General features: G+C 42.8%; 1 protein-coding gene across 1 annotated transcript in view; it reads right to left on the bottom strand.

Annotated features, from left to right (window-relative positions):
• The window catches only part of TMEM241 (transmembrane protein 241), a 109,160-nt gene that overhangs the window by 72,461 nt on the left and 23,749 nt on the right, over positions 1–12,950 (bottom strand). The window contains exon 5 of the mRNA XM_069468179.1: positions 1,769–1,846. Within this exon, the coding sequence (XP_069324280.1) occupies positions 1,769–1,846 (78 nt within the window). The remainder of the gene's footprint in view (positions 1–1,768; positions 1,847–12,950) is intronic.

The raw sequence follows: 12,950 nt of genomic DNA, 5'->3' as shown, positions 1-12,950 counted from the left end.
CTGCAGCTTTAGGCCTGTCATGATGTTTGACATCATCTACTTAATAAATGTTGAATGAATTAATAAATGCATAGAGGTATTCCAATATTAAACTGCAATACGTAAGTCTGCAAAGTAGTAAGATTAATTCCACCAGCCACACATTACCTTATAGTCAAACCGTATGTGTATGAATGTGTGTGCGCGTGTGTGTGCACACAAAGGACTAGCTGTGGATGGTAAAAATGAATACAGGCTCCAGATAGAGTTTATTTTCATCATCTGGGAATGAAGTCATGAGGAGGTCAATTTCACTCTCCAAAATGTATTCTAGGAAAATCTACAGAGAATAGACAAAATAGCCCTCGTTGTAACATTTAACAGTCTATGTAACTGTGTCCCTCACGGGATCATTTCATCAAGGCTCCCAGCTGTATCCTCTGAAATGTAAGTCTCATCAAGAACATATCACAGCAACCTTGATCACAGAGCAGATGTTAACACCAAACTGCTGGAAAGCACCTACAAGTCTACAAGTAGGACCTGGTCAGCACATGCTTCATCCAATGTGGAACAAAGACACGAACAGGGATTCCTGACAAACTGATAAATGGAAAAACAGGATGTATTTTACCATTTGTGTAAATACATCTATGTATGTGCACAGAAAAACGTCTGAAAGAATAGAGTGGCGTCCTTAGGGAAACAGAAACACAGTTGTTTTCGGGGGAGGGGGCGCGGTTTCCTCTATTTTTTTTCCTTCCTTCCTTCCTTCCTTCCTTTCCTTCCTTCCCTCTCTCTCTCTTTTTCTCTCTCTCTTTCTTTCTTTCTGAGACAGAGTCTCACTGTCACCTGGGTAGAGTGTAGTATTGTCATCATAGCTCACAGCAACCTCAAACTCCGGCCTCAAGCGATCCCCCTGCCTCAGCCTTCTGAGTAGCTGGGACTACAGGTGTACACCACCACGTCCGGCTAATTTTTCTATTTTTTTGTAGAGACACGGTCTTGCTCTTGCTCAAGCTGGTCTCAAACTCCTGACCTCAAGTGATTCTCCTGCCTCAGCCTCCCAGAGTGCTAGGATTACGGCATGAGCCACCGTGCCCGGCCCCTCTTTGTATTTTAAAAGTTCCAAAAATTGATATGACACCAAATGGGCAGATGTCAGAAAAAAAGAACTCTTAAAAGAGAGACAAAATTAAAACCACCACTAATAACATTAATAATCAGAGCTGACGTGCCGGAATCGGCTGGAAGCACTTAACACGTGTAGTTGCTGTGTCCTCCTGACAACCCTGTGAGTTGGGTGCTGTTAGTGTTGACTTGCAGAGATGGAGGCCCAGAGGGTGAAGGAGCTTGTTCTAGTTGGCACAAGGTACTGCTGCGATTGGAAAAAAAAAACAAATTTCCCCAAGGTGGGCTGGGACTCCCGGCCCTGTGTGAAACTGCCACGCGTTTGCTGCCACACCTTTCCATGTGGCGCTGGGGTCAGCTGGGGGTGGGACAGCTTCCCCACAGCCCACAGCAAAGTCCTGCTTGTCTTCTTGAAGGTCTAGTTCAGCCCTGGACTGGAGCTGAGTTCTGTTCACATCAACAAGCATTCCCATTATGTTTGGTGAACTATAACAACGTCAAAACCGTCTTCCTTGAAATCAGTGACCATGGTCAGGAAGTCTTAACTGGAAATTGGTGGCAGGAAAACACAGACACTAATTGGGGCCATAGAAAGAAAAGTGCTTCTTTGAAATTTAAAGCAAGAGAAGTAAAACTAGCATTTTGCATGATCATTTACCTCTTTCTGAAAACACTTCTGGTACCCACAGATGATAACTTCAGCTACATTATGCAAAGTGAGAAACACAGGAATGGCCTAAAAGAAAACAGAATAAAAAGCATGAAAATATTTTCTTCGATCTCATAATCACATGATTCTTGATTTTTGCTTAAAAATTAAGATATGTGGGAACATCTGGCATTCATAGGCACAATCTCTCCAGCAAAGACTTCTCCGTGGATTAGCTCTCTTTGCTGTGGTTACTCCTCTCGGTAGGGTGGATGTAGAGGCTCCCTCCTGTGGGTCGCTTCATCAACAAGTATTTAAATCTCCAGTGTGTCAGGCACTGTGCCGGATGCAGGGTTCACATCCTGTGAGCAAGGTGGACACGAGATAGGGAGCCTGTCCCCATCACGTGAGAGCTCAGATGGCACACACAGAAAGGCACACCTAACCCCGCACTGGGCCAGCAGGCCTTCTTGGAGGAAGTGGGTCCAAAATCTAAGTGGGAACTGGGTCATGAACTAGCACGAGCCAAACAAAAAGTGAGGAGGTGGGAAAGTGCTACAGTCAGAGGAGCGCTCAAAGGCCTGATAGAGAGCGCCAATCCTGCTCTCCCAAGGAACTGGAGGAAGTACGGCATGGATGAAGGGAAAAGGGGGGAGAGGAGGGAGGAAGGTATTCACGGGCCTTATCAGGAAATCAGGACAATGGTCCCATGGGCCCCAGGGAATGACTGAAGAGTTTTAAAGTAGCCTGTGACATGATCTGCATGTTTAAAGGAAGCTGGGCTGCAAGGTAGAGGACAGGAGGTGGAGACCGCTGCAAAATCTAGGGGAGCCATAGGCTAAAAAATGGCCCCCCAAAAGATATCCACCTCCTAATCCTTGGAACCTGTGAATGTTACCTTACATGGCAAAAAGGGGGTCTTTGCAAATGTGAGTAAATGAGGACCTTGAGGGATTATCTTGGAACATACAGTGGGTCCTACACGCAATCACACGCATTCTTGTAAGTGGACGCAGAGATCTGACACACACAGACCAGAGGCTATGTGGCCACGGAGGCAGAGATTGGAATGATTGGCCATAAGCCCAGGAATGCCAGTGGCCACTAGAAGCTGGAAGAGGCAAGGAACAGATTACCCCCTGGAGCCCACACCTTGATTTCAGCCCAGTGATACTGACTTCAGACTTCCGGACTCCAGAACTGTGAGGGAATACACTCTGTTGTTTTAACTCACCCAAGTACATGGTTTGGTTAAAGCAGCCGCAGGAAACTAAATCAAGGAGTGACAAGAGAGTGGCCTGCACTTGGTAGTGGCAGTGAAGACAGAAAAAAGTGGCCACATTAAGGAAATATTTAGGAGACTGACCTGAGGTTAAATATCTGAATAACTGGGATCAACTTTCCATTAAAAAAAAAATTGGAGGAGAAAATAGAAAAATGTAACCCTCCAGTGGGTTATACACCCATTTCCTCTTGCTGGGCTGCTTGCTTAGAACAACAGTCTCTCCTAGCTGGACAGGTAATCTTGACCAGGTAAGGGGGAAGGATTCTGTTATTGTCTTTGTTGTTGATGATGCTAATGGTGTCTCCCAGGAGGCAGAAAAACATAAAGAATAAGTGCAAGGGTTTTAGCATCAGTGTAGGCTTCAGACCTGCCAGTGGGGCAAGGCACATATCCAAACTATAGTTTCCTCCCCTGTGGTGCAGGGAGAACAATACGCGGCACCTGGAGCTGCTGGGCGGGATGGCAGAAATACTGAAGGTGAAGCACCTGGAGGAGAGGCTCGGAGGCACTGCCCAAGGTTGTCAGTGTCACTAACTGTAGGCCCCGCCCTCTGCAGCCTTTGCCGACCGGGTAAATCGCTCCAGCGTAGAGGACGGGCTTCAAGAGTATGCTGCTCACCTACTTCCACATGGATTTATTCTTCATCTTTATAGAGGATATATTTTTACCTTGTTTTTTAAACATGTATAACTTTATATAGCTCTGCCCTGTTTTAGTATCTGGTTCTAACTTGTGCTGTTTTCGGAGTTCTTGCCTTACGTTTTTCTTGCCTTTTTTTTAAACACTCTCTCCTTTTACTTTATCTTTCATGAAAAGTTCAACTCAAATTGTTTTTTCCTTTTAATATCAAACTTTATTTTAATTTCTATTTTTTCATTTATCTTTTGTGCTTTTTATTCCTCTTAAATTTTGGATTTTTAAGGTTTTTTGTATATCTCTTAAAATTATTAAAGAGATTTTATCTCTCTCTCTCTCTCTCTCTATATATATATATATATATTTTTTTTTTTTTTAAGCTGGCTTTATCTATTAGGCCCATGTTTGGTGAACTTGGGCCCCAGCCTTCTAGTTCTTGGCTTGAAAGGACAACAAAAAAAATCCTGGACGGGTTAATCACATGGCATATGAAAACGAATATGAACAGGTGGATTGGATCTTATCAGATTAGGACCTTATTTAAAATGATTTTTGTCTCCTTGGCCCTAAAATCAGTAATGAGATCAGATTTAGGATTGAGGTAACAGAACTGTAGACCCTAACTCCAGACTTGAAGGAGGCTTAATTTCCTCAAGTTTATGACCTGTAGACAGTTTTCTCAATCTTCCTGACCTAGGCCCTTCTCTGATCAGATTCTGGAAAAGGATCTACCTATAAATGTAGAATTGATTTAAAGTACAGTAGTAATAGCTACTACCAACACTGTGTTAGGAACAGTGCTAATTCTTTTGTTTGCATCCTTTTATTTAAACCTCTTCCCAGCACTTCTGTTAGTGGATGCAATTACCCTGATTTTACAGACAAGCAAAATGAAGCTTAGAGAGATGAGGCAACTTGCTTGAGTGCTCACAGCTAGTTCAGGGTTAGAGCCAGGACTCCAATCCAGGCCTATCTAACTGCAAAACCCATGCTCTCAGCCTCAATATTATAATACCAAATTATGTCAAGCCCCAGTGAAAACTTCCTGAACATCTAACTGTTCAAAATTCAATATGACTAGTGTGTTCCAAATCCTGGCCATCTGCTAACTCCAGTAATAAAACTGGTAAGAACTAAAATGGATGAACTCAGAGTAAAACCTATGCCATTCTTTTTTTTTTTTGAGACAGAGTCTCACTCTGTTGCCCGGGCTAGAGTGAGTGCCGTGGCGTCAGCCTAGCTCACAGCAACCTCAAACTCCTGGGCTTAAGCGATCCTACTGCCTCAGCCTCCCGAGTGGCTGGGACTACAGACATGCACCACCATGCCCGGCTAATTTTTTCTCTATATATTTTTAGTTGGCCATATAATTTCTTTCTATTTTCAGTAGAGACAGGGTCTCGCTCTGCTCAGGCTGGTCTCGAACTCCTGACCTCGAGTGATCCACCCGCCTCGGCCTCCCAGAGTGCTAGGATTACAGGCGTGAGCCACCGCGCCCGGCCTATGCCATTCTTAAAAAGGCTACCTTCTACTTCTTAACAAATTTTAAATCTGAATTTCTCAAGCCATTTTTTCTACTGAGAAACTAGCAGGCATCAGAGACCGTTATTCTACAATTGACCAGTTACACTGTATCAGCCTGTGTAGAAATCTGGCAAAAACAATATTAAGACAGTTTGTAACTTTAATTACCATCCTTCCTTGACCTCTAACTCCGCACAAACCCCAGTCTGAACTGTGCTACATTAGTTCAGGAGTTGGCCTTAGTGACTGATTCTTTTAGAAAACCTGCCCTTTATTATCTCCATGGAGGCAGGGTTAGCAGGACTTACTTTTGTTAAATAGTCTAAGAAATGATAACAGCAAGAATAGTAGCTAAGATATATTAGGTACTATGTGCCAGACGCTGTTCTAACTGCTTTTACGTATTTAAACTTCATAATAACTCTATGAGACAGATATTATTAACATCCCCCATTATACAGACGAGAAAACTGAGGGATGTGTTCTGGTTCTTTTTTTTTTTAATCTGACTCTTCATCATTTGAAACCACTGTTGGATGATCTAGATATATGCTTGCTGCTAAAGAGAAACAGAAAAATAAGTTATGTTCTTCTACACTGTCAAAACTCTAGGAATGGCCTCAAAAACAAAAGGTCCTATCATCTTTCATCAGGAAAAACGGCCCAACATCAACTACCATGAAGCCCAAATCATCATGTCAGATATAAGTCTGTCAAAATGTCATTGACCAAATTAAACTATACTGCAGGGCAATTCGGTTAATTACTTAGGGGCACAATTTGCGACCAATTTATTCTTAGAGTCCATTAGTTTAAAATTCAACATTTCATCCACATACCATTGAAATTTTTTTTATTTTGCTATGAAGAGAAATTGGTAACTATTACTTAGAAATATTTCATTATTCCTATGCTTCCTAGAGTGGAATTTTGAAAGCTTGATTGTTATTTGTTCAGGTGTTGGAACTTAGAACAGTTTTCCATGGAAATCCCTGGCCCTGCCCACAGGCCCCTTGGGTCACTCTGCAGAGGTGTGAATGACTCCCTTATTCACGCACAAGTCCTGGGTCAGCTTCTTAATTTTTGTAAAAGAAGATCAATCCTACTTTTCTTTTTGGAATACGAAGGTGTGTCCTTAATCTACAACACAGATAATCGCACTCTAGGTCATTGCCAAAGAAAGTTACTTTGAACTGTTGGCTGTGCAATTTTTATCAAAATTGTGCAGGCGGCCGGGCGCGGTGGCTCACGCCTGTAATCCTAGCACTCTGGGAGGCCGAGGTGGGCGGATCGTTTGAGCTCAGGAGTTCGAGACCAGCCTGAGCAAGAGCGAGACCCCATCTCTACTAAAAATAGAAAGAAATTATATGGACAGCTAAAAATATATATAGAAAAAATTAGCCGGGCATGGTGGCGCATGCCTGTAGTCCCAGCTACTCGGGAGGCTGAGACAGGAGGATCGCTTGAGCTCAGGAGTTTGAGGTTGCTGTGAGCTAGGCTGACGCCACGGCACTCACTCTAGCCTGGGCAACAGAGTGAGACTCTGTCTCAAAAAAAAAAAAAAAAAATTGTGCAGGCAAGAAATACTGCTCTTGGAGGATTGTCTAAGGGTAAACTGCCTACCCCTGAATGGAGCCAGAAAACCAGATATATGTGGTTTTTACCCCCAGAGTACGCTCCTACTGAACTGTACTATGTCTTTATGCCTCCAAATGCGCTAAGAATCCTAGACACTGGGTGTCTGTTGTGTTTAAGGCCGCTGTTGAAGACCTGCCCCACTGAGTTATCCAGTCAGGAAACTTCCCCTCAGACCTAAGAGCAAGGAAGAGCTTCGGTTTTCTTCAACAATGGCTCTGCTCTTACCTTACAAGCACTGATAGTCTTCTAACTTTTTTATTCGGCTTCAGAAAGCTGAAACCTGAATTCACCACCCAACTGTCACTATGTTGTGAGCTATTACAGTATGAATTTCTAGGCACTAAATCTCTCTGTGGGCTCATCTAGTTCTACTTCTAGATTTTTTTTTTAGTTCTATTACCTTTTGCCTAAATTTATTCTAAAATTCTCTTCATAAAAGTACTTGTTTTAATCATAATTATTTTTATAAACTGGAAGATGGTGAGGTATTTGAATATGCATATTATATACATACATGAATATTCATAATTGATTTTGCATGAAACAGATTTAAGTGTTTATTTACATTAATCTTACTATTCTGCCATTAGATGGCAAACTCCTTGAGGGCAGAGGACTGGAGTGCCCTCTGTCCCCATCTCCAGTACAAGCTTAGAGGCCATCTCTGTCCCTTATCTGTACATCACTTAAAGCAGCTGACTGGTGACTAGGAGCCTTGTCATATGAAAAATAGACATTTTACAATACCAGGAGCTCCTCCTGTTTGGCAAAATGCTAATCCTAAGAGAGAAGCACAGGAATAAGAAACAGCCTAAGCGGGGCATCGGTTCTTCAGCTACGCACAGGCTGGCACGGTGGGCAGACTCACCTGCTCTCAACAAACCGCTGTTTTTCGCACTCTTTTACCCAAGTACCTAGACCTGAATTCAGTTAAGCTAAATAAGCACACCCCACGGCGTCCCAAAGGAGTTCTGAGTAAGACAAGTAAGAACACATTATCACACTCGCCTTTTCATATAATCCTCAAGAAAACTTCTACTGGAACTCAGGTGTTTTTTTTTTTTTTTAATTTTTAAAAATTGTGGTAAAATGTACATAACATAAAATTTACCACATTAACCATTTTTAAATGTACAGTATAGTAGCTTTGAGTACATTCACATTGTTGTACAACCATCACTACCATCCATTTCCAGAACTCTTTTCATCTTGCAAAACTGAAAGTACCCACTAAACACTAACTCATTCTCCACCTCCACCCAGGCCCTGGCAGCCGCCATTCTACTTTCTGTGAATTTGCCTACTCTAGGTACCTCAGCTAAGTGGAATCATACAGTATTCGTCTTTTTGTGACTGCCTTATTGCACTTAGCATAATGTCCTCAAGTTCCACCCATGTAGCAGCATGTGAAGGAGTTCATTTCTTTTTAAGGCTGAATCATATTCTATTGTATTAATATGTATATGCCACATTTTCTTTCTTTAGTCATCTGTTGACGGACACTAGGGTTGCTTCCACCTTTTGGCTGTTGTGAATAATGGCCAAATAAAAATGAGTACACAAAAACCTCGTCATGTCTCTGCTTTCAATTCCTTTGGGTATATATCCAGAAGTGGAGTTGCTGGATCATATGATAATTCTATTTTTAATTTTTTGAGGACTTGCCATACCGTCTTCCATAGCAGCTGCACCGTTTTACATTCCCAACAGCAGTGCACAAGGGTTGCAATTTCACCACATCCTCATCAACACTTGTTATTTTCTGTCTTTTTGATGATAGCCATCCTAATGGGTGTGAAGTAGTATCTCATATGGTTTTGATTTGCATTTTCCTAATGATTAATGACGCTGAGCATCTTTTCATAGGCTTATGAGCCTTTATATATCATCTGTGGTGAAATGTCTGCTGAAGTCCCTTGCCCATTTTTCAATCAGGTTGTTTGAATTTTTCTTGAGTTTTACGAGTTTGCAATAAAGTCTACACATTAATCCCTCATTAGAAAAGTGATTTGCAAATATTTTCTCCCATTCTATGTGCTGCCTTTTTACCTTGCTGATAGTGTCCTTTCATGCACCAAAGTTTTTCATGTTGATGAAGTCCAATTAGTCTATTTTTCTTTTGTTGCCTGTGCTTTTGGTGTTACATCCAAAGAAATCATTGCCAAATCCAATGTCATGAAGCTTTTCCCCGAGGAATTCAATTTTAATAAGCCACTTTGTAAGAGTTATGGGAAACATTTTTAGATGGAGTAAGAAGATAATGAAAATCTGGGGAAAGGTTTACTGTATTGCCACCAAGCCCACATTTAAAAAAATAATCCCTGTAGTTGGACTCTGATCACCCGTGATAAGAAAAAAAACATGGAAAGAGGAGAGCTGATTCTAGTCAGCAGTAACAGGGAACATTAGGGGCAGAGTCTCCATTCTACACCAACACCTGCATTCTCCTCCTTTGTGGATCCAATTCCTTTGTGATATCGGAGCCCAACAAAGGAAGAAGGGACCCGCAGGTCCCATTTTGCTTAACTGGGTAACTTGTTCCATGTGGGTTTAATTATCCACATGGGTTTAATTATCCATGTGCTTTCTCACCAATAAGCCCCATCCCATCTCCACCTCCAACATACTGAAAGAAAGTTTTGCTCGTGAAAGAGAAAAACCATGACAAGTAGTTATGAAGAACCAAGATCAAAGAGCTCAGCAAGGAAACCAATTCCAGTCCTGTCAAGACGCCTTAACCTAGATTCACAGAGTCCTCCGACTGCTAATCCTGGCCTCCCCTAAGCAAGAAAACTGCACAGTTTGAGCAAATCACCAACACCAGGATAGCCTCTCACCAGCACGCTCACTAATGTATGAATTTGCACATCTGTTCTAAACAGGCGCCAGCACAGGCTATGGGGCAATCCTGTCTAGCTGGGAAGGCTTCAGACCAGGAAATTATAACAAGAGTAATAATGACCCATCAAAGTCCCACTGTCCCTCCAAAGACTGACATTCATGTCGCAGAGCCATCATCGCTGTGAACTTTTTCAGTGTAGAAAAGCTGGGCCCGAATCAGCCCAAGTAGAAGGGACTATACTGTATTACTACAAGTCCGCCTTCACATGGCATCAAGATTGGCAACAGAAAGTGGCCAGCACATGCTTAACACTCAATATTCAAGGTGGCTGTTTCCATTGTGAGCTGTGTGTCTAGCACTGCACCCCCCCAATCCCTTTCTGTTCCTTAAGGTCAGGAACCAGGTCTTATTTGTCTTTAAACCCTCAGCACATAGTAGGTCCCAAATAAATATTTGCTTAATGGAGAGCCAGAAGAAAAATCTCTTTTCCCTTAACTCTGTGTATCATTCGGTTGTGAGTCTCAGGTAGAAAAATCAACCAAGAGCTTTTCCCATAACACCTTTGCAGAGTTAACTTAGCTTCCTCCCAGGAGCTGCATATCAGGAGAACAGAACTTCAAGGCCTTGTCAGATAAAGGAGGCCTTTAGGGAGCAGAGCTACCCAGAAAGTGTCTTGCATAACAATACACCCACTGGTTTTAACTGAGCACTTTTCCCCCAATTCCTTATGGATTCATTAAACTGACAGCTTGGCACCAGCATATTGAAGCCCGTTTTCTATCCGACACAGACTGCACGAGAGCCTCATGTATTTATCCCCCCTATGAATTTCTAAGCAAAAACAAAACGCTCAGAAAACAAAGAAAAGATGCTGGGTTGAGTTATTTTACTCAAAAACAATAATAACTATCTCCTTCCTGCCCTCCTCCCACTCTAATTGGGTATATTTGGTTTTGGTTGTTTTTCTTTGTGCAAAGTGTTTGAATTGCAACAGCTTCTTTTTGCTTATTAAAGAAGGCTGTGCTCTAAGTCTGGTGCCATGGGACGTGCCAGTAGTCCCAGCTACTCAGGAGGCTGAGGCCGGAGGATAGCTTCAGTGCAAGAGTTTGAAGCCAGCTTGGACAACGTAGAGATACCACCTCTCTAAAAAAAAAAAAAAACAGGACAAATTAGCCAGGTGTGGTATACCACACACACCTGTAGTCCCAGCTACTTGGGAGGCTGAGGCTGTAGGATCGCTTGAGCCAGGAGTTCGAGGCTGCAGTGAGCTAGGATCCTGCCACTGCACTCCAGCCTGGGCAACGGAGCAAGACCCTCTCTCTCAAATAAATAAGAACAACTGTATTCCGGATCAATGCCACTCAAAGTGCTGGTCCTTGAGAAAATAAGGAGCTGGCAAGAGAATGTAAATCAATGCATTGCTTCCTTCTTCAAAAAGTCTTGCTATGAAAACAATATGCCAGCTCAACTAACAGTATGGTTAGTGCTGAAGTTGATCTCATGAACAGGTAACAAAGAGTTCAAAGACTGGCACACCTGTGAATCACTGCTTGTGAAGCATTGCTCTAGGTTACAATTCCCCACCTGCCTGAGAATGTGCTAGATTGACATTTACAATGGACTTTTGAGGGATTTTGGCCATGTAGTATCCATATCCCTTTTTTGGTAAAGCTCCCCAATACCAAAGATCCACCACACTTTCTTCTCAGTGTATGGGATCTGGGCGGGGGTCCTATATACCTGGGGCTCCAAGTCTCTCCAACCACAGTGAATGGTTCAGGGAAGCCATGGTCCAGGGCAGGCCAATCAACATAATTCCATCCTCCTGGCTTGTTTTCAGACCAGGGATGGACAGTGGCCCTGACTGATCCAAGTGGAGTGATGCCTGGAATTCCTGCAGGAGCTACCAGGAAGACAGTCTCTTTCTATGAAAGGTGTGAGGATGTGAGCCTGGAATTAACAATACCCATGAGGCTGGGCGCGGTGGCTCACGCCTGTAATCCTAGCACTCTGGGAGGCCGAGGTGGGCGGATCGTTTGAGCTCAGGAGTTCCAGACCAGCCTGAGCAAGAGCGAGACCCCATCTCTACTAAAAATAGAAAGAAATTATATGGACAGCTAAAAATATATATAGAAAAAATTAGCCAGGCATGGTGGTGCATGCCTGTAGTCCCAGCTACTCGGGAGGCTGAGACAGGAGGATCCCTTGAGCTCAGGAGTTTGAGGTTGCTGTGAGCTAGGCTGACGCCACGGCACTCACTCTAGCCTGGGCAACAGAGTGAGACTCTGTCTCAAAAAAAAAAAAAGAAAAAAAAAATTAAAACAAACAAACAAAAAAAAAACCAATACCCATGAAAGGAGGACCTGGCTGTGAAACAGGGTAAAGACAGAGAGCAGAAGTGAAAAGCAAAGAGAGACACTGGATTCTGAATATGTCATTGGAACCTCTGTATCAAGCCATGCCTCAGGTCTCTTTCTACCCTATGACTTTTCAGTTATATGAACCGGTAAATACTCCATTTGCTTAGAGTAGTTTTCGTGCTTTCTAACACTTGCAAGTGAAAGAATCTACGGCTGTACATGACTACCATACCCCAGGCCCACTCTAAAATCCAAATGCATTGGTCCTAAAGAAACAAACTGGAAAAGCAAAAGGTGAGGAGTCAGAAGAGCTGCCACTACATAGGACTAGAGGCAGGTTAGCAAGACTTTCACACCTTTGCCTCTTCCTCTGTCAAGTGATTAGCATCTGCCTCACCCCTCACATGTCAGGTGACTGTGAGAATCACATAGAAAGATACAAAGGAAATCCCTCTGGAAACCTATGAAGAAGTACTGTGCAAACAAAAAGTATTATTATCATGAGCACACCTCACTTATTCAAACTTCCAAATTCTGGCATGCATAACTATCCAGACCCTAGAAAAAATTTAAAAGCCTTTGAGCAACACTTTGTTTTTACTGAATCCTGTAGTCTATCCTGTAGTCTACTCTAGAGAGGACTTACCCTCGGCAGGCCAAAGGGTGTAAAGTGAGGCAGTAAGAGCCTGACAGGACCAAGAAGCAGTAGGGAGCCAGTGCAAGGCTTGTGCTCTGGGCTGAGCACCAACATGCACTGTGGGTCAGTTCTGAGGCCCACCCGGGAAGATTTGGCCCCATTGTATATATCATCCCGGCTACTCAAGCTTATGAATCATGAAAGAAAAATGATAATTTAATTTCGAAATTATATTCCCAACCGCTATTTGGCAGCTTTGGAGTTGTTGT

Source organism: Eulemur rufifrons, chromosome 5 (assembly GCF_041146395.1).
Source record: "Eulemur rufifrons isolate Redbay chromosome 5, OSU_ERuf_1, whole genome shotgun sequence".
Taxonomy (NCBI): Eukaryota; Metazoa; Chordata; class Mammalia; order Primates; family Lemuridae; genus Eulemur; species Eulemur rufifrons.
This window is presented reverse-complemented; position numbering and strand designations above follow the sequence as displayed.